Source organism: Sapajus apella, unplaced genomic scaffold (genome assembly GCF_009761245.1).
Source record: "Sapajus apella isolate SASKATOON/1434 unplaced genomic scaffold, GSC_monkey_1.0 scaffold160, whole genome shotgun sequence".
NCBI lineage: Eukaryota > Metazoa > Chordata > Mammalia > Primates > Cebidae > Sapajus > Sapajus apella.
Window position 1 is genome coordinate 1,033,755 of NW_022437100.1, and position 18,169 is coordinate 1,051,923.

The following is an 18,169-nucleotide window of genomic DNA, read 5'->3' on the forward strand; positions in this document are numbered from 1 at the left end:
GGGCACTCAGAGGGGACAGCTGGGGCCCAGGCAGAAAGACAGTGAGGGGCCAAGCCTGGACAGTTCAACCAACACCCATGGAGGCAGGGAGGGAGCCGGACAGCCCCGTGGGCCACCCAAGCCAGCAGGACCCAGCTCCTGCAGACACAAGCAAGGGATGAGTGCCACTCTGTGAGTCACAGGGAATCACTCAGAACGAGGGACTGCATCAAAGCACGCCAGAACAATCCAGGCTGAGTCCGGGGCCTTCCTGAGAGAGGCTGGTAACGGTTGGAGAACAGGGATCTGAGACAGGGCAGGCGGGGTCTGCTGCTGGGAAGCAAGGAGGCTGGGAAGCAAGGCTCCCCTTGGCCCCCAGCAGGGGCTCCGGCGGTTCAGCCTGAGGCCACTGGATTCAAGACCTGGGGTGCCTCGGTCTGACCAGAGAGACCGGGCGCCTCCTAAATCTGAGACGCAGCAGGAGTGCTTCCTGGCTGTGGAGGAATGAACAGCAGATGGTGGAAAGGCACCAGGGGAGGGGGTGGGCCGGGGGTCCAGGACAGGCTGCCCAGGCTGGGCCCAGAGGAGGGCCAGCGGGTTCCACGGAGACCCTGGACCCATCAATGACAGGAGTAGGAGTGGGAGGAGGCCGGCCTCTGAGACGCTGGGCCTGGGGCTGAGTGCCCGGATCGCTGCCTTCAGGGACTAAAGAAGACCCTGAGACCCAGGGAGACCCGGTGATCCCCTAAATCCTGCAGCCGCAAGGCTCTTGGGAGCATCTCAGGAAGGGGAACATAGATGACTGCTGGGAGGGTGGAGCTTGAGGGAGTGGAATATTCAGCTAAGCAGCCAAACAGAAAAGGAAGTTCCTGGCCCAGCGGCTTCGAGGGTCACCAGAGTCACCTTGGAACTGTGAATTCCTTCAAACCAAGCCCAGCAGAGCCCAGGGAGTGGCGCTAAGGACACTGGGCATCCGGGGACCCTGCTGCAGGGAAGAACATTGAAGACTCTGGAGAAGGAAGCCTGTCCGGGCTGGAGAGGGCAGGGGACCAGTGCGGCTTGGGTGACAGATGTCCTAGGAAATGAGCCGTTTCCACACCAGCAACTCAGCCCTTGGGTAGGGTGGGCTTGGGAAGAGCACTCTACTTAAGAGGGCATGACATAGAACGTGTCGAAGTGGGGTCCCCCCGCAACCTCCCTTCCCAAAATCCTAGACACCCCTCTGCTGTGTGCCCAGGATACAGAGAGGCAGGGCTATGTGGGGGCATTCCTGGACCTCACCCACAGGGGGCTGCCCCACTTACAGCACCCAGACCCCTGTCCCTCCTGAAATATCCAGTTCCTGGGGCCCGGCCAGCAGAGGAGGCTTCATTCACCCAACACTGTCCACAAGGTCCAGCCACACTTAGAGCCATTTGTCCAAAACGGAGAAACCATAGCAAGTGGACACGATGACAGGCCACCTTTGTGTCGCGGCTATTTTGTGTCACTTGGTGTGTTTCAGGTAAGTGCTCAGTGTCCTGGAGTACTTGCAAATAAATTGATTATGTGTAAGGAAGACCTTCATTCAGAAGCGGGGTCTTCTTTTCCATAACGGCCCATAGGTTAAGATGAAACTGTGTGGGCTCACAGCGCTTGCTGGCTCTTCAGATCATCGAGGCGTGTAGAAAGGGAAGCAGACATGCGACACTTATGGAGTGGGGGGTACTTAAGGACACGTCCCTGATTGCATTTGTAAACAGGACCAAAATTAGTCCCAAGCCCCCCAAAACAGGAGTGTTTAAACGTGCTTGATTTAGAAACACAACCACTTCTGAGTTGAAATGAGGCGGCCGGGGGTTCGCCTTTGTAACGTGAGGGAATAACAGTGGCTTTCAGAGCCTGAGTAAGGATGCTGCCGGATTTCCACGCACCGGAGCGAAGCCACCCCGGAGGACACTTCCACACTCCCAGGAGCCGCAGGGCTCCCCCCGCCCAAGGCCGGGGAAGGCAGCCGAGGGGAGCGGCCTGAACTTGGACTAGCCGGGTTCAGACACCTTTAATCACCTCCTAGTGTCCCGAGGAGCAAAACGAGTCCTTCAACAGAAATTGCACCTGCTGGTGAAGAGAGCATTGGTAGTGCGGCAGGCAGGCGGGGAGCAGGGGCTCCTGGGGCCCAGGGTTGGGTCCAGGGAACACAGGGCAGCCCCAGATGACGGTCCTGAGGGACAGAGCCTGTCAGGGCCCGGGGCCTAGCCCTCTGCGCCTCCCAGTGAAACTTCCCTCACAAAGGAGGCCCGGCCTGCCAGGAAGCAGAGCTAAGGAGCGGCTGTACTGGCTGTGGCCCCCTTGGGATGGCTGCACCGAGACGGCGTGAGGGCACCTGGAAGGGACAGGCGGCAGAAGGTGAGCAGCCCTAGGCCCTGGGCTATCCCAGAGGGTCCCCAAACTACAGCCACCCCCAATGGAAGCAGGCAGGGGGCAGAACAGCCCTGTGTGCCACCACAGCCACCTGGACACAGCTCCTGTCCATCTAGGACTGGGCTGAAGGCCACAGTGTGACATCGGGGACTAGCTCAGACCCACGGAGTCCAAAATACCCCGCAGCAATCCAGGCTGAATCCAGGGGCTTTCCGGGAGGAGGGTTTTGTAGCAACTGGGGAACAAGAGTCTGAGAGAAGGGCAGGTGGGCTCTGCCCCTGGGGAGCGAGGAGGCTGCAGCTGGCCGATGGGCTCCAGACTCAGCCAGCGCAGAGGTTGGGCGATTCAGCCTGAGGTCACTGGACCCTGACCTGAGTGCCTCAGCCTGACCAGAGACACGAGGCATCTCCTAAATCTGAGAAGGACTAGAAGGCCAGAAGGGCCAGTGAGGAGGGCTCCCAGCGTGGAAAAAGACATCATACAGGAGGGCACCAGAGGAGGGGTGGGCCGGGGACAGGACAGGCCTGTAGGAGGCCTGGGGGGTCCCACGGAGACCCTGAACCCACCCTAGACAGGGTGCAGAGGCTGACCTCAGAGACCCTGGGACCCAGGGTCACTGACGGGGGGCTGAGGTCCAGGAATGCCACCACAGGGCCCTGCCTCTCTGTATCCTGGGCGTGAGAGGCAACAGCGGCAGAAAATAGAGAGCACACAACTGAGAGGCGTCTAGGATGTGGGGAAGGGGGTCATCGGGCCACCCATCAGACGGGCGTGGTGTCCAGATGCACAGTGACCCTGGAATTGACTTCCCCGCTGGCCTCCTCTCTGCAGACCCCCTTCTTTTTTCCCTTGACCGCAGGCAGTGATCCCCCACTCGCCCCATCCACTAAGCCTTGGCCCCATGAGGGGGGCTCCCAGTGGGAAGGGAAATGGTGGAACGGACAGCGGGGGTCGTGGCAGCGCGGCATGGGAGGAGTATAACAGGACACGGACCGCGGCCCCATAGCTTTAAATAAGAAATTTATTGCAAATATAGAAATTGATTCTCTCCATACAGGAATCTCCGAGTTGAGGAAAACAATTTCGTGCCATTCAGTTTTAAAACAGGAAATTGAGGGGAGGAAGAGGCAGATACAGGGAAGAGAAAATAAAGTTAATCCCCCCCCGAAAAAAAAAAGAGAAGAAAAGGAGAGGGTTCAAGGCCCTCAGAGGAAGGAAAGGTCCGTACACAGCAAGGGTTCACAGGTTCAGAGCCCAGGGCTGGGGCCCAGCTCTGCAGGACCCAAACCAGGTGCCCAACCACAGCCAACTTGGGGGCTGGTGGCTCAGGAGGGCGGGAGGGACAGTGGGAGGGAGGGAGAGATGGTGAGAGGGCTGTGTGGCCGACACTGCAGGAACTCCCATCCCCTGCCGGGCCCTGCACTGGGTGGAGTGGCAGAGGGGCAGGAGGAAGGAGGCCCAGACCATCCTGCCCACCCTACCGGACCCCTTCCTCTCCTTCCCGCTCTGCAGGACTGCCTGACCTTAAGTGAGGGCTGAGGCTGCCTCCAGAGGCAAGCAGTGTGCACCCTGGTTCTGTCTTAGAGGTGGGAGGACCCAGAGTCAGGGAAGGAGTGTGTCAGGACAGGATCTGAGCCTGAGGGTTAGAGGAGGGCCCCTCTCCTGGAGCTCAGCCACCTCCGGAGCAGCCACCTTGTCAGAGAGGAGAGATGGCAGTACGGTGGGGCAGCCTTGCCCCAACCTTCACACCGGCTTCCCCGGGCCAAGTTCATGGAGACGAGACCCTGCTGGGCCTGGAATGGGCAGGGGCAGAGTGGTAGGGGATGGAGGTGGTGCTTGGGGACAGGCACCCACTGCAACCCCATTCCCTCCAGGCTCGTCTTCACACCTGCCCACCCATCCTTCTGGCTCCTCTGGTCATTCAGAGCTTGGTCCCCTGTCCCCCCCATCCCCAGGGGATGCTCCCTGACCACCTTTGGCCCTCCCCACCCCATCACCCCATTTTAATTCTCTGCAAGGCACCAGTCACCAGGGAGCTTTGTGTCTGTCCCTTCCCTGCACTTAGACCCCTCAGAAGCGGGGACCTGTCACTGCTGTCCCTAATTCCTGATGCCATCCTGGCCTTAGCACTGTCACTGCCAGGTTTCTTGACTCTAAGTTTCCTTCCCTCTCCTTTTCTTCTCTGCACTTCTGTCTCCCCCTCTGTTAAATTTCCAGGGGGTGGGTGGGGAAGGCAACCAACTTCCAGTTGAGAACATGGTGACTTTCGGCCAGCCCGACACTCCACGCTGCAGCCTCTCAGGGGCGATCCAGGCCCTGCCTTCCCAAGTGAGTCTTTTTATTCCCACCCTCCCCACTGCCCTGACCTGCCCCACGGGCCTCCCACACTGCCCAGGAGGGGAGCGCAAGGGAGGGATCATTGGTAGGCAGAGAGAGACGACTCCTGCTGCAGGGAGAAGCGAGGCCGAAAGGCCGGGGCCCGTGAAGAGGTGTCCCCACCACCTAGGCTTTCTTGTCTTCCTGACAGTCTCCATAATTTGCTTCTAGAAGGCCATGAGCTCCAACAGAGGGCTAGCCACATCAGCTGTGCCCTTCAGGAGGGAGCAGGCCCATCCCTACTTCCCAGAAACAGCTTCAGAGGTAAGTCTCCAACAGGTACCAGGAACGGGCAAGCCCAGGTGTGACCTCGTTCAGGCCCAAGGCAGGAGACCTCCCCGCAGAGGTCCAGGGCGCTGCACCCACATTCCTCCAGCCAGCTTAGCTCGACCCCTCACTCCGCCGGGCCCCCCTGCCCTCCTCTCCTGGGTGTCTGCCCCCCTGGCCTGCCCCAGCTCCACCGTGCTGCTCATCACCATCACAAACCCAAACCTTAACCAGACTCCTAGATGGCAACGTTCAGGCGTGTTTAGTGAATCCTTCCCTCCTGCCTGGGAAAAACTCTTCCTGAGCGGGAGGCGGGACACAGATGCAGGCCAGCCTCCAGGTGGGTGGGCCCTCCTCCAGCTGAAAAGCTGGGGTCTGGCCTGGCGGGGGAGGCCAGAGACCTGAGTCTTAAGACTGCCCTGCCTCACAAAGAACCACATGAACTGAGTCTTCAAGGCCAGTCCCCTCCCGGAGTATGAGGGTCCTGCTCTCCAGACGGGGCCCTGTCCCTGCAGTTGGAGCATCTGAGGTTTTGATAGGGATCTTCAGGCAGGAAGGATGGGGAAATGGCAAGGACAGGCGCCCGCTCCTACTGCCGGGAACCCTCCCTGCGGCCCACCCAGGCGGGCTCCTTCTTCCCACGGTTCCTTTCTCAAAGCCCCCAGCCTCTCCATGAAGCCCCCCACAAAGCCCCAAGCTCCTCGTCTCCTATACTCAGCAGTGTAACCGACCCTCCACCGCAGCTGGCTGGCCAAGTCACCAGGCCCCTATCTGAGAGCCCTGACTTCCTCATCTGCAAAATGGGAACAAGCAGGATGGACGGACAGTCCTTTCCACCCAGACATGGACCCTCAAGGAGGCTTCCCTGGGGCTGCCCTCCCTGGCACGGAGGAGGGGAAGGAACTAGGGAAAAGGGAGGTGGCAGTGGGAAGATGGAGGAGGGAGGGAGGTGGCACTTATGGGCCCAATGCCCAGAGAGGCAGGAGGTGGGGCAGGGCTGTGTCTCGGTGGCACCTGTTTTGGGTCTGTGTTTGCAGAGCTGACCCCTCCCTGGGTTTCAAGAGCTGCTCGTCAGATCATAACAGACGCAATGTGGGAAAGGAGGGCGTCGGGGAGGGGGCGGGGGAGTCTGGACAAACTGGCACATACACGACAGATGTTTGCTCAGAAAAATACAGTAAAATCGTCATGCAAATAGAATGGGGGGTCTGCTTGCTCACACCCCTGGCTTCTCTGCCTGTTTGCTGTTGTCAGTTGTGCCAACTGGGTGTGAGGAGGGGTTGGGGCAGGTTTGGGGGACCGGGGGAGGGAGGTCTACTCCAAGCGTCCATGCCGCACCCCCCTCCTCGCCCCAGGGAGAACAGTCTTTTCTTTGCAAATGTCACCCCCAAAGTGAGCCCTGGGCTTTGTTCACCCCACAGTCGGGATGAGAGAGGTGCTGAGCTGAGCCTGAGCCTCCCAGCCCTCCGCTGTCCCCCTGGACCCCTTGCCCCCAGCAGGAAGATGGTTGGGGCCCCCCCTAGGATGGCACTCACTTTCCCAGTCAGTCCCTCCCCACCAACACTGCCCGTCTTGTCCCACCCCAGCCCCTACCCTCACCCCTCAATCATACTCTCCGAATCTCAGGAAACCCATGTGGGCCACAGCCCCAAGGTTAGGGGTCTCTGGCAGGGGCGTGGGGAGAGCCAAATCCCCCCTCCCATGCTGAGGTGGGTGGGAGCCGAGGGGCACGTCATCAGGTGGGCAAAGTTGCTAGTACAGGCTTCCCCACGCCCCACAGGCCCAGCTCCCACCCAGAGGTGAAGGATGATGGACTCCCGCCCCTCAGCATCCCGACTGGTTAAGATCCCAATCTCAGGATCCCAGATTTGCCTCCCAAAAGAGCTGGCCCCAGGAGCTCCTGCCAGGCTGGTCCTCCCCCACCACCAACTGCCACCGCCCACATGGACAGAGAGCCCCAGAGCCCAACGGTCACTCTGGGCACCAACTGCCAGGCACAGGGTTACCATGGCAACAGAGGATGGCTGGGAGGGGGCGGGGCGCCACGAACCCAGCCTGCTCCCTACCCCTCCCAGACCAGCAGGGTGCCTCACTGTTTGTGCTTTGTTTGATGTTGGCTGGGGGTCAGAAAGAGGGGAGTGGCCATTGCCATGGAAACATGGGAGCCCCTCTGGCCAGGGGGACAGGCTGCGAAGAGCAGCCGAGAGGGGGTGAGTGAGAAAGCCCTCCTTCCCTGGTCAGCTGAGACAGGAGCCGAGATCCCACGATGGGGTCAGGCAGGTGGGGATGCAGGCCACGGGGACGGGCAGGATGTCCCCACGACACCTCCTCCCTGCAGCCCCCCAGACATCACAGTGCACCGCTGTACTTCTGCGGTGGGCGGGGGTCTCGGAGGATCAGAGAAGCTGGGCGGGGGCTGCACCTGAGATGTCCTGGGAGCCGGCCTGCCGCCACACGCCCCACTCTTCCCAGGCCACACGGAAGACACTTGAAGTGGGCTGGTGGAATGTCGCCCTGCCTCGGCTCCTTCCCCATCAACAGGACCCTCTCCCTTCTCCCGGGTGCTAGCATAGGGGACAACAGCGCCCCAGGATTCTGAATCACAGCTGCACGCTCTGGGGGCACTGCCATGTGGCTTTCTAGGAAGAAAAAGCACCTGCCTGATTCGCAAGTCCCTCAGCCCCAAGGGACCACAGGTTGGAAGGGGGTGTCGGGGGTTGGGCATGGGGCAGGTGGGTTCCCACAAGGCAGCTGCTGGGTGGGGGGGTTGGGGACAGAACTGGGCTGGGAAGTTGAGGGACTTGAGGCTAAGCTGCTATGTGACCCTGGGATTGTCAACTCCCCTCTCCGGGCCTCAGTTTCCCCCTCTGTCTAAAGTGGAGGGAGACAATGCCCAATGCCTGTCTAATGCTAAATCTTCAAGAGACCTGACCCCCAGCTTAGGAGGAGAGCCTCCCTCTGCCCCAGAGGGGCTTCAGTCTCTCTCTACCCTGGCCTTCTTGGTCCACACACCTGTTTCTAGCCCCAGACCCCCAGACCCCACACCCTCTCTTGGCTTCCTTCCTCCCCCTGCCGGCCCCCAGCCCTGCAACCCCCAGCAGAGTCCCTGGGCAGCACAGTAAAGACGACTGGTTTCGGTATCAGTTTGTAAACTTTAAGGAAGATGTGTCTTTGTTTTCCTGTCCGTTATTGTCAGATGTTGTTTTGTTCACAGTCGGGTGGTGGTCAGGTGTGTGTGTGCGTGCGTGCGTGCGGGTCTGCGTGTGCGTCCTCTCCTGCGCCTCAGCCCCCGAGTCAGCTTCCCCGCCCTGGCCGCCCGGACCCTTCCCCCAGAGGGCCCCCAGCGCTCTGGCTCCGACCTCACCAGGGAGCAGGGGGTCACAGCTTCTGCTGGGCTGAGACCCCCTTCCAGTAATCGAGGATGTCGTGCAGATCCTCATCCTTGGCGAACTGGACCTTCTTGCGCAGGGCGTGGCCAGCGGCCATGTACACCTCCTCCCGGTGGTGCTTCTTGTAGGGCCGGAAGCGCTCCCAGATCTTGTGCGTGCTCTCGGATGAGTACTCGGGGCTGGAGGAATACCCTGAGTAGTAGTGTCTGGGGGAGAGCTGTGAGTAGGTGGAGTCACGCTTGGAGCGGGTCAGCGGCTTGAGGAAGGACACGCGCTGGCTCAGGCTGTCGGCACCCTCCTCGTAGTAGAGGGCGGGGAAGCTGTGCCGGTGCTCGCTGCAGTGGTAGGCTGGCTTCACCTCCAGGTGGTGGATGCCCCCGCCCCCGCCGCTGCCCCCACCGCTGCCCGCCGGCACCAGTGGGAGCCGGTCCAATGGGCTGTTGAGAGGGCTGCCTTTCTCGATGTACTTGGAGTCGCCCTTGGCCAGCCCTGTGGCGGCCGGATGGTCAGGCACGTCCAGGCTAAAGACCTTGGCGCTCTTGATGGAACCGCTGGAAGACACGCTGCAGGTCTTGCGGGTCACAGCCGCGTCGGCGCTCAGCTGGCGCTGTAGCGGGTGGTGGGAGCTCTCCTTGTAGGGAGGCGAAAGGAAGCTGGGCCGCTCCAGCGGCCCGGGGGCAGTGGCTGAGGAGGCGGCAGCAGCTGCAGGGAGGGACTGGCACTCGAAGGCCAGCTCGGGATCCCCGCTGCCACTGCCGCCTCCCAGGAAAGAGGCCGAGTCCAGCTTGAGGGCGTCGATGCAGTTGTTGATGATCTGGTTGACCTTGTCCACCTCCTTGGCAATGGTGGAGATCTCCGCAGCGGAGCCCTGGCCGTTCTCGAGGTCCGGGAGGTCATCCTCCGGCCGAGCCAGGCCGTCCCCGCCGGCCCCTGTGCGCACCTCAATATAGTTGCCCTTGGTGGCCACCTTGGGCGTGTCCAGCCCGGCCTCCAAGCCCTTGGCGGTGGGCAGCTTCTCCCCAATCATGGAGGGGATGGAGGCCATGCGAGACACAGGCAGCACGGGGGGCTCGCCCAGCTTCTGGGCGGCGTGCACGATGGAGCCGGCATCCACATCGGCCCCGTACCGCATTTCCAGGATGGTTTTCTTGACGTTGACGGACTTCTGCTTCTCCTCCTGCATGCGTCGCTTGCGCAGGCAGTAGTACACGGCCCCCAGCACAATGACCATGCCGAAGAGGCAGCCCAGGATGGTCATGATGTAGTGGGTGGTGGTGGAGGTTTTGGGTGCCAAGTCGCCAGGGACAGGGTCCCGCGTGGTGAAGGTCAGGCAGGTGTGGTTGAAGCGGCGGCTGTTGCGCAGCGAGGTCACGCAGAAGGTGTACTCGGTGTGTGCCCGCAGCTTGTCCAGCGTCACGATCTCCTTCTTGTTCTTGAGGGTCATGACGTCGGAGAAGTAGCTGTTGTTGTACTGCACCAGGACGTACATCTTGCTGTAGGGGTGTGGGATGATGACCACCAGGGTGGCCGAGGTGAAGGTGACGTGGTGCAGCTTGATGGCGGGCCCCGCGGACGCATCCGTGGTGGACGAGGCCGGCGGCTCCACCGAGAGGATCTCGTCGGGGTTGAAGCCCGAGTTCTCGTCCGGCTCCCTCTGGGCGTCGGTGGAGTAGGGCGTGGGGTGGCTCACGGGCCGGGCAGGCAGCGAGCCGTTCCGGCACTTGGCCTGGAGCACGGTGATGGCGTTGAGGCTGTGGTAGGGCCGGGGCACCAGCAGCGGGTAGCCGGCAAATTCCCGCGGCGACTCACACTGCAGGCGGTCGTAGTTCTTGGTGACGTTGTTGAAGACGACCAGCCAGGCCAGGAAGCCGAAAAGGTCGCACTCACAGTTGAAGGGGTTGCCGGCCAGCTCACACACCATCAGGCTGGCGAGGCTGGCAAAGGTGGCGCCGTCCAGGCGGCTGAGGCGGTTGGAGGACAGGTCGATGCTGATGAGGCTGGGGCACTCGGAGAAGGCGGTGGGCGTCACCACCTCGATGAGGTTGTGTTGGACGAAGAGGAACTGCAGGCGGCTCATGCCCCGCAGCATGCCCTCCGTCAGGTTGCTGAGCTTGTTGTAGCCCAGCTGCAGGACCTGTAGGCTCGACTGGCCCAGGAAGGCCCCGTCCTCGATGTAGGAGATCTCGTTCTTGGTGAGGTTGAGGTCGGTGAGGTTCCCGAAGCGGTTGAGGGAGGAGTAGAGCACGGCTTTGAGCTTGTTCTCGTTGAGCCGCAGGTCGTGCACGGTGCTGTTGATGTGCTGTGGGATGGTCTCGTAGGGCGGCTGGTTCTGGCTGCAGATGGCCAGCCACACGTAGCCCTTGTCGCCCTCGATGAGCCAGCAGTCGGCGCGCACGGCGCTGGGCCGGCACACGCACAGCAGCGCCGCTGCGCACAACCCCAGGCGCAGCATGGCGCGGGCCTCGGAGTGAGGGGCAGGGCGAGGCATGGGGGGGTGGTGCCTAGTGGCCACAGCCTGAGGCTGGCAGTACAGTCCTCCCCGGGGCCGTCACCATCTTGGGGGCGACCCCCAGCACGGGGGCCCCAGGCAAGGTGGGTACAGCTAGTGCCAACTGCTGGGGGCCTTCTGGGGTGCTGCGGCAGGCACTAGGCCTGCTAAGGGTGGGGGCCCCACAGCCTGCTCCCCTCACAGCGTGGCTCCTTGTCTCCTGCTGAGAAGGTGCACAGGTTCTCAGGGATTGACCTCCTCTCACTCCTCCTCCTCCTCTTCCTCCTTGGCTTCTGGGCTCAGAACTTCAGACGATTCCCATAGGCGGCTGGAGAGCGCGCACTGAGCGGGGAGTGAGAGAGACGGGGGCAGGAAGGAAGAGACCCATCTGCACCTGGTTCCTGAAAGGCAGCATGGAGAGCGGTGACAGATCAGTGTGAGGGCTCGGAGCAGCCCCATCAAGCTCCAGCACAGGCTCCCCCCGCCCCCCGTCCCTTCTCCACACCCCATCCCAGGGCCTCTGTGCCAGCAAGCACTCGAGTCCCTGTTACATCCAAGAATTGGTGGGTGGCAAGAGGCAGGAGGGGGCCCAGGGGCTGGGATGGAGAGAGACAGAAGAATGGGGGGGGTAGGGGCAGAGTCTGAGGACTGTGGGCACAGAAGGGACACTGGAGAGCAACAGGTGGGCACAGGTGCGGGCACACCCCTCCTCAGCACACCGGAGGCCACACTTATCCCCCCCACCTGCACAGAGACCCACATGCCCCCACCTGAGCCGGACCTCCACAGCATGCACACGTACACAGCTACACACACACACAAGCACACCTACGATCTGCACACGACAAGCAGGCCCCTACGCACATGTGTCCACCGACCCAAGCAGGCACCCCTGGACCCAGATAAAGAATTAAGAAGCTCAGCAACATGCCTTCTTTCCTCCATGCCCAAAAGATAAATAATTCATTTGTTGTGTAACTGCTCTTGTTCCAAAAATAATTCCCTTGTCTCAGCTTCCATGGGGGAGGGGGAGCAGAACGTCGCAGCTGTGAGGCCCCCCAAGCAGGGTATGCAGAAGCCGGGGTCTCCCGCTGTGGGAGAGTGTGGGGAGAGCTCATCCCACAGGCAGAGCAGTGCCAAGGGAAAGAAAGGCAAGCCTCGGGGAGGCCAGAGATACCCCCGACCATCTCCCCAGAGTGCCTCCCCTGAGGCACCTTGATCCTTGGGAGAGGGCCAGCCCTCTGGAATAGCATGACTGAGGCCCGGCTCCCCTTCCATGGCTGGAGAGTCAGAGGCCCAGAGAGGGACAGGGAGTTGCCCCAAGTAACACAGCACAGCCTGGACCAGGATCAAGGCTCCCGAGGTGCTGAGCCCAAGCCAGGAGTCGGGAGGCCTGGCACCCCATCTATCTACCCAGCCCAATTAGCTACGCAAACCACAACATCTGAGTCTATTTCCACATCTAACAAAGTGGGTCCCTTTCCGGCCCATCTGATGGGAGAGAAGAAGCTGAGGATTCATGCTGCCCATTTCCAAGATGCAGAAGGGCAGGGACGGCGGCCCAGAGGTCACAGCAGTAGGACATCAGGATCAACCCTCACTTTCCAAGTGGGGAACCTGAGTCCCAGACCCAGGAAAGACTTGGCCAGGTTGCCCAGCATGGTGGACACAGCTCTTTAGACAGACCCCCGCACCAGCTCCCACCCTGTCCTCTCAACTATGGAAACAGCCCAGTTCTCCCTCCCTCTGCCCTGGGCAGGGGCCAGGGACGTGAAGATTAGGTCTCAGAAATCCAGAAATTTGGACACAAAAAGCCGGGGACTGTTCACAGGAGCCACCTCTGCCTCCCTCTCCTCCTCCTCCTGGGAAAGTCTAGGAAAGGGTGCTTTAAAACAATGTCTAAGTCTTTGCTATTAAAGCAAAAGCAATTTACAGCACTGAGCCCCAGAGGGCAGGAACAGAGAAAAGGGGAATGGGCGTGGGGTGGGGGTTAATCCCACAAGAAGTCCCAGACAGGCCATTTTTGGTTGGGATGGTGAAAGGTGAACAGGGAGTCCACAGGGCCTGCTAGACTAAAGGCTGATGCTACATCAGGGGCTGTGATGATCGGGACCTCTGAGGCCAGGCTCACACCTCCCCAGTCGCTGCAGGACCAGGCTGGGGGTGCCACAAGGTAGCCAGGCAGGAAGGGGTGCCCAGGCAGCAGACAGCAGCTCTGTCCTTGGCTGTACTATGCAAAGGTCTCAGGGCTGGAGAGCCCTTGGCTCCCATCCAGCATGGCCACTGGCTCCTGGGGGACCCCAGGCCAGTTCTGCCCCTCTCTAAGCCTCAGTTTCCCCTCCCACAGGTAGCAAGGTTGTACTGGAGGAGGCTGAGTCTCCACGCTTCCCACTTCAGAGATCCTTGAGCCAGCCTGTCAGAGAACCCTCGTCTGCTCCAATGTAGTCCCTCCTCCTCATCGGGGAATGTCTGGGGACCGCATTTGTATGCAGGTGCACATGCAGGTGGCTCAGAGTGCCGACGCAGGGGTGTGCTGACGTGTACAAGCCGACGACGTGCAGGCAGCCGCATGTGCACACATTATTCGTGCATGTGCATCAGCTTTGGGGCATGTGCTTGTGTGGGGGGGGTGGGAAGGCATATGTGTCAGGCGCATCTCAGGGAGGGCAGGCATCCATCTGTGTTACAGTTGGCATGTTTAAGTACATGTGTGTTCTGTGTGTTCTACATGTGTATGTGTGTGCATCTGAGTTGCTCAAACCAGCATCCTCACAGCCAGGCCCAGGGTACTGGGCAAAGCCAGGCTGGCTGGAGCCTCGGGAAAGCCAGGCCCTGCCAAAGGCTGTGAAGAAGCTGAGCGTGGAGGGGCATGGGAGAAGAGGCCCACGAGGGAGGGGAGCCAGTCCTGCCCGAGCTCTTCCCAAACAGTCCAGGATGAGCAGAGGCCCTCGGTGCCCCAACCCCAGGCACTCCAAGCTCTGCCCACCTAAGCCTCAAGGTGACCTGCCCATCGTCTCTCCTCTTCCTCCTGCTCTCCAGGATGACTTGGGCTGGGCCCAGCTCCCACCTGCCTCCGTGACTCAGACGGAGTTGGGAGTAGGCTTCCATCACCCTGTCCCAGGTGCATCAGCTGCCCGGTCCCCATCCCGGGCTGCCTGCCTGCCACCCATGGAGACCTGACGCAGCCAGGGAGGGAACAGAGAAGCTGAGGCCAAGAAGCCGCTGACAGCAGCACTTGGCCCCTGGCCCAGCTGCTTACACACTCAAGGTGTGGGCGTCAGGGGCACTAGCCTGTCCTCTCAGGTCCAAGGCTGAGAGTCCAGTGGTCAAATGGGCAAGGTCGTGCCCTTCCCCTCCTCCCATGAGGGTGAGCCTCCCACACACAGTGCAGGGGGACAGGACAGCTCCCCACATACCCAGGTGGCGAGAGATGGGAAGAAGGGGGGCTGCAGGGAGGAGGTGAGGACGGAGAATAGTGGCAAAGCAAAAATATCCAGGCAGCCAGGCAGAGGCAGACAGAGGGAGAGAGAAAAGGAGGAAGTGCATCTGAGACAGAGGCACCGACGGCAGTGAGCTATCTCGATGATAGATGGAGGCAGCTCAGAGGACAGGGCACCTGCTCCCCCCCAGCCCAGAGGCCAGGGAGACAGATGACACCTGGTCTGGCTGAACCACCAAAATGCATCCTGTGACCAGCCAGAGGGAGCAGGGAGCAGATGTGGGAAGCAGAGACCTTTTCTGCCCAGGGCCTTGGTGGCACAGCCCAGGAGGGGTATGGCCATGCAGGCAAGCAGGTATAGGGGTGGCATGTTCTAGCAAAGAGCAGTGCTCCCATGCCCTGGCCTGACTGGACCCCTCCCCTAGAGCATCTTCCCCTTCAGGCTCCAAGTGCCCCAGTGGTGCAATCTTGGCTCACTGAAACCTCTGCCTCCCGGTTTCAAGTGATTCTCCTGCCTCAGCCTCCGGAGTAGCTGGAATTACAGATGCCTGCCACCACACCTGGCTAATTTTTGTCTTTTTAGTAGAGACAGGATTTCACCATGTTGGCCAGGCTGGTCTCGAACTCCTGACCTCATGATCCGCCCACCTCGGCCTCCCAAAGTGTTGGGATTACAGGTGTGAGCCACTGTGCCCAGCCAAGCAGCTCTCTTTAAGGGGTGCTCTCTCCTTCCACCAAGAACAAATGGCTGCACAGCCAGGGTGCATGAGGTTATTGGGGGCTCTGGGTCTGCAGATGCATGCTGTATGATGACCCCTCTCATGGGGACATTCGTGGGCAGAGAGGAGAGTCAGTGAGACCCCGCAGCACTCGCTGCTCTTGGGGCAGAGCTGGTGGTGCGGGGGTCTCAGTTCAGAACTAGGCAGGACCGCAGACCCCAGTCATTCAAAGCAAATGCCTCCCCTTTCTGGGCCTCAGGCATCATCAGCTACCCAGCGATCCCGCTGGTGTGTGCCCTTCCTGCCCAGGTACCCCAAGATCCTGGGCCCCTCTGGGAGACAAGTCAGAACTGGGAAGACAAGGAGTCCTGGCTCAGCCCCACCCCTGCCCCTCTTGGAGGGCAAGCCGAGCACAGTGCCTGACCTCTGTGAACAGCAGCTGCTGTTAATGTGGGTTCCCTCATCATCCAAGATCAGGGTTCCTCTGGACTCAGGCTCACTGAAGCTCGGGGTTACATCCTCTCGGCCCCCCACTGCAGGCTGACTCCCAAGCCTCCCTGTCAGAGGACAGTCTGGACCCCCGCCCCAGGGAGAGCCCCCCCGCACTGTGGCGTGTGGGAGGGGCTGAGGGGGTCAGGCCACCTCCCCAGGGTGGGTGAGAGGGTGGACGGAGTGAGGCCAGCCAGGGATGCAGGCAGCGGAGGTCAGCGGGGAAGATGCAGACCTGACCGGCTCTGAGACCCTGGGTGAGTCGCAGGCCCTCTCCAAGCCTCAGTTTCCCCCTGCGTGGCAAGGTGAGTACCATCCAGCTCCCAAGGTTCCCCCGAAACTCCAGGACATGACAGAGACACACACGCTCAGTCCAGGGGAGGAGGCCTCGCAAACACACCATGCCGGGTTCCCACTCATGTGGCCACACTCTTCTTCCAGGGACACCCATCAGCTCCAGGAGCAGACAGGGGAAGCGTGGTCTGTGTCCTGGCCTCCCAGGAGAGGGATGTGAGGCTCAGCCGGGGAAATCTCATTTACAGCAGCTCGTAAGCCCTGGCACAGGCTCTTCCCTGGGCCAGGCTGGCCAAGGCTCCCCAAGGTGTCATTGTCACCGTCTGTGTCAATGCCATTACCCAGGATTAGGAGGACCGAGGACTCCTGGCAGATCTCTCAGGCAGGCAGCCACCTCGCCCCTCGCTGCTGGAAGCCCAGCACCAGGCCGGGAACTCTGCCCTCAGGGACAAAGCCTGCCACCCCCTGGGGAAGAGACTCAAGCCGGGGGTCTGAACACGTGTTGTCACTGCCTCCACCTCATGGAGCTCCCTGGGCCTCAGTTCCTCGTCTGTAAAATGGGATGATTACATCCTCGACAAGGAACACCGTTTGGTAAGTTAACTGCATTTCCAGTGCAATGAATGAACCCGTGCTGCAGGCTGTGGACAGTGTGGGGAAGGGACCTGGGATTGAATGCTGAGCTGTGTGACATCAGGCACATTACCTAACTCCTCTGGGCTTCGGTCTCCTGGCCTCTAAGAGAGTCATATACCCCTTATCCAATGGTTCCTTTGTATGTTCCTGGAATCTTACATCAACCCCACATGGCTGGCGCCGTTAGACCACACAGCCAAGACCCCAGGCCAGCCTGATCTGCTGGAACCGGCAGACTTTCCAAGATTCCTCCCTGGAAGGCAATGTCCTGTCACCTGCAGACCTCCAGTGACAGGGCTCTCAGCGCCCACCTGAAGCTACTGATTCTCTTCTTTCTTTTTTCTTTCTTTTTTTTTTTTTTTTTTTTGAGACAGTCTAGCTAGCCCTGTCACCCAGGCTGGAGTGCAGTGGTGCTCACTGCAACCCCTGCCTCCTAGCCGCAAGCAATTCTCGTGTCTCAGCCTCCCGAGTAGCTGGGACCACAGGCGCCTGCCACCGTGCCCAGCTAATTTTTTGCACTTTTGGTAGAGATGGGGTTTCACCACGTTGCCCAGGCTGGTCTTGAACTCCTGACCTCAAGCGATCCACTCACCTACACCTACCAAAGTGCTGGGATCATAGGCACGAGCCACCGTGCCCAGCCCAGATTCCCTTCCTGAACAGCTCTGATTGCTAGAAATTTCTTCTTCTATTACAAAGCCAAGTCTGGATCCTTGTGCTTCTGTTCATGGGTGCCAGCTCACTCTCTGGAGCCACTAGGGACGAGGCCAGTACCCCATAAAGGCTCTTCCGACATCTACCGGTCTATCATCGCTCCGTTTATCCAGGCTGAACAGCACCGCGTCCTCTACCTCTTCTTCCTGTGCTGTGGTGTCAACTCCCTCCTGCCCTTGGGTCCAGCTGCCCAAGTCATGCTTGCTGTCAAGGTCCCTCTCACAACGCGTCGCCTGGAGCCAAGCGTCAGTGCTGATGCATTCGGAGCAGGATCAGCTCCAGAGGCCCCCACCTCCCTCATCTGGGCTCCCTGCTTCTGTTCACGCAGTGGGAGTCAGGAGGTACCAGCGCCGCGTCTTCACCTTGTCCTAGATGTCAACAAACCCCCAGGCCCCCTTGGCACACATGGCCAGGCAGCCCTGGTGCCCTCACAAGGTCTTCAGGCAGCTCTGGGCAGTATCTGCTTAGGTCTCCCTGCCCAAGGTGCTGGGTGTTCATCCACCCCATTCAATCATGTCTCGTTAGCCTCAGCCCTGCCACCAGCTGCTCCAGGTCCCAGGGGAGCTGGCTCCTGCCCCTCACTTGGCACCTGCTCCAGGCTCTGTGTCATCCTGCACTGAGTGAGCAGGCCATGGCTGCGTCTGTGTCACAGAGAAACAGGGACCAGGCCCGGGCTAGGGGCCCGGCCTGGGTGAGGCATGATGCCCAAGCAGCCGCACACCCGCCCACATTTCATTCTTTTTTTTTTTTTTTTTGGGCGGGTTTCCCAGTGCTGGATGGCAATGGCCGTGATGTTGGCTCAGCACAACCTCCTCCTCCCAGGTGCAAGCGATTCTCCTGCCTCAGCCTCCCTAGTAGCTGCAATTACAGGTGTGCGCCACTGTGCCTGGCTAATTTTTTTTTTTAATATTTTTTTTGAGACAGAGTCTCACTCTTGTTGCCCAGGCTGGAGTGCAATGGCTGTGATCTCGGGTCACCA

The 18,169-nt window shown here is 60.5% G+C and overlaps 1 protein-coding gene across 10 annotated transcripts in view; it reads right to left on the reverse strand.

Moving 5' to 3' along the window:
• Window positions 1-3,382: 3,382 nt before the first annotated feature.
• The window catches only part of ELFN2 (extracellular leucine rich repeat and fibronectin type III domain containing 2), a 60,465-nt gene continuing 45,678 nt past the window's right edge, over window positions 3,383-18,169 (reverse strand). For all 10 annotated transcript variants that reach the window (XM_032266783.1, XM_032266785.1, XM_032266777.1 and 7 more), the window contains one exon: window positions 3,383-11,300. In XM_032266783.1, coding sequence (XP_032122674.1) covers window positions 8,401-10,899 — 2,499 coding nt within the window. In that variant the 5' untranslated portion in view covers window positions 10,900-11,300 and the 3' untranslated portion in view covers window positions 3,383-8,400. The remainder of the gene's footprint in view (window positions 11,301-18,169) is intronic.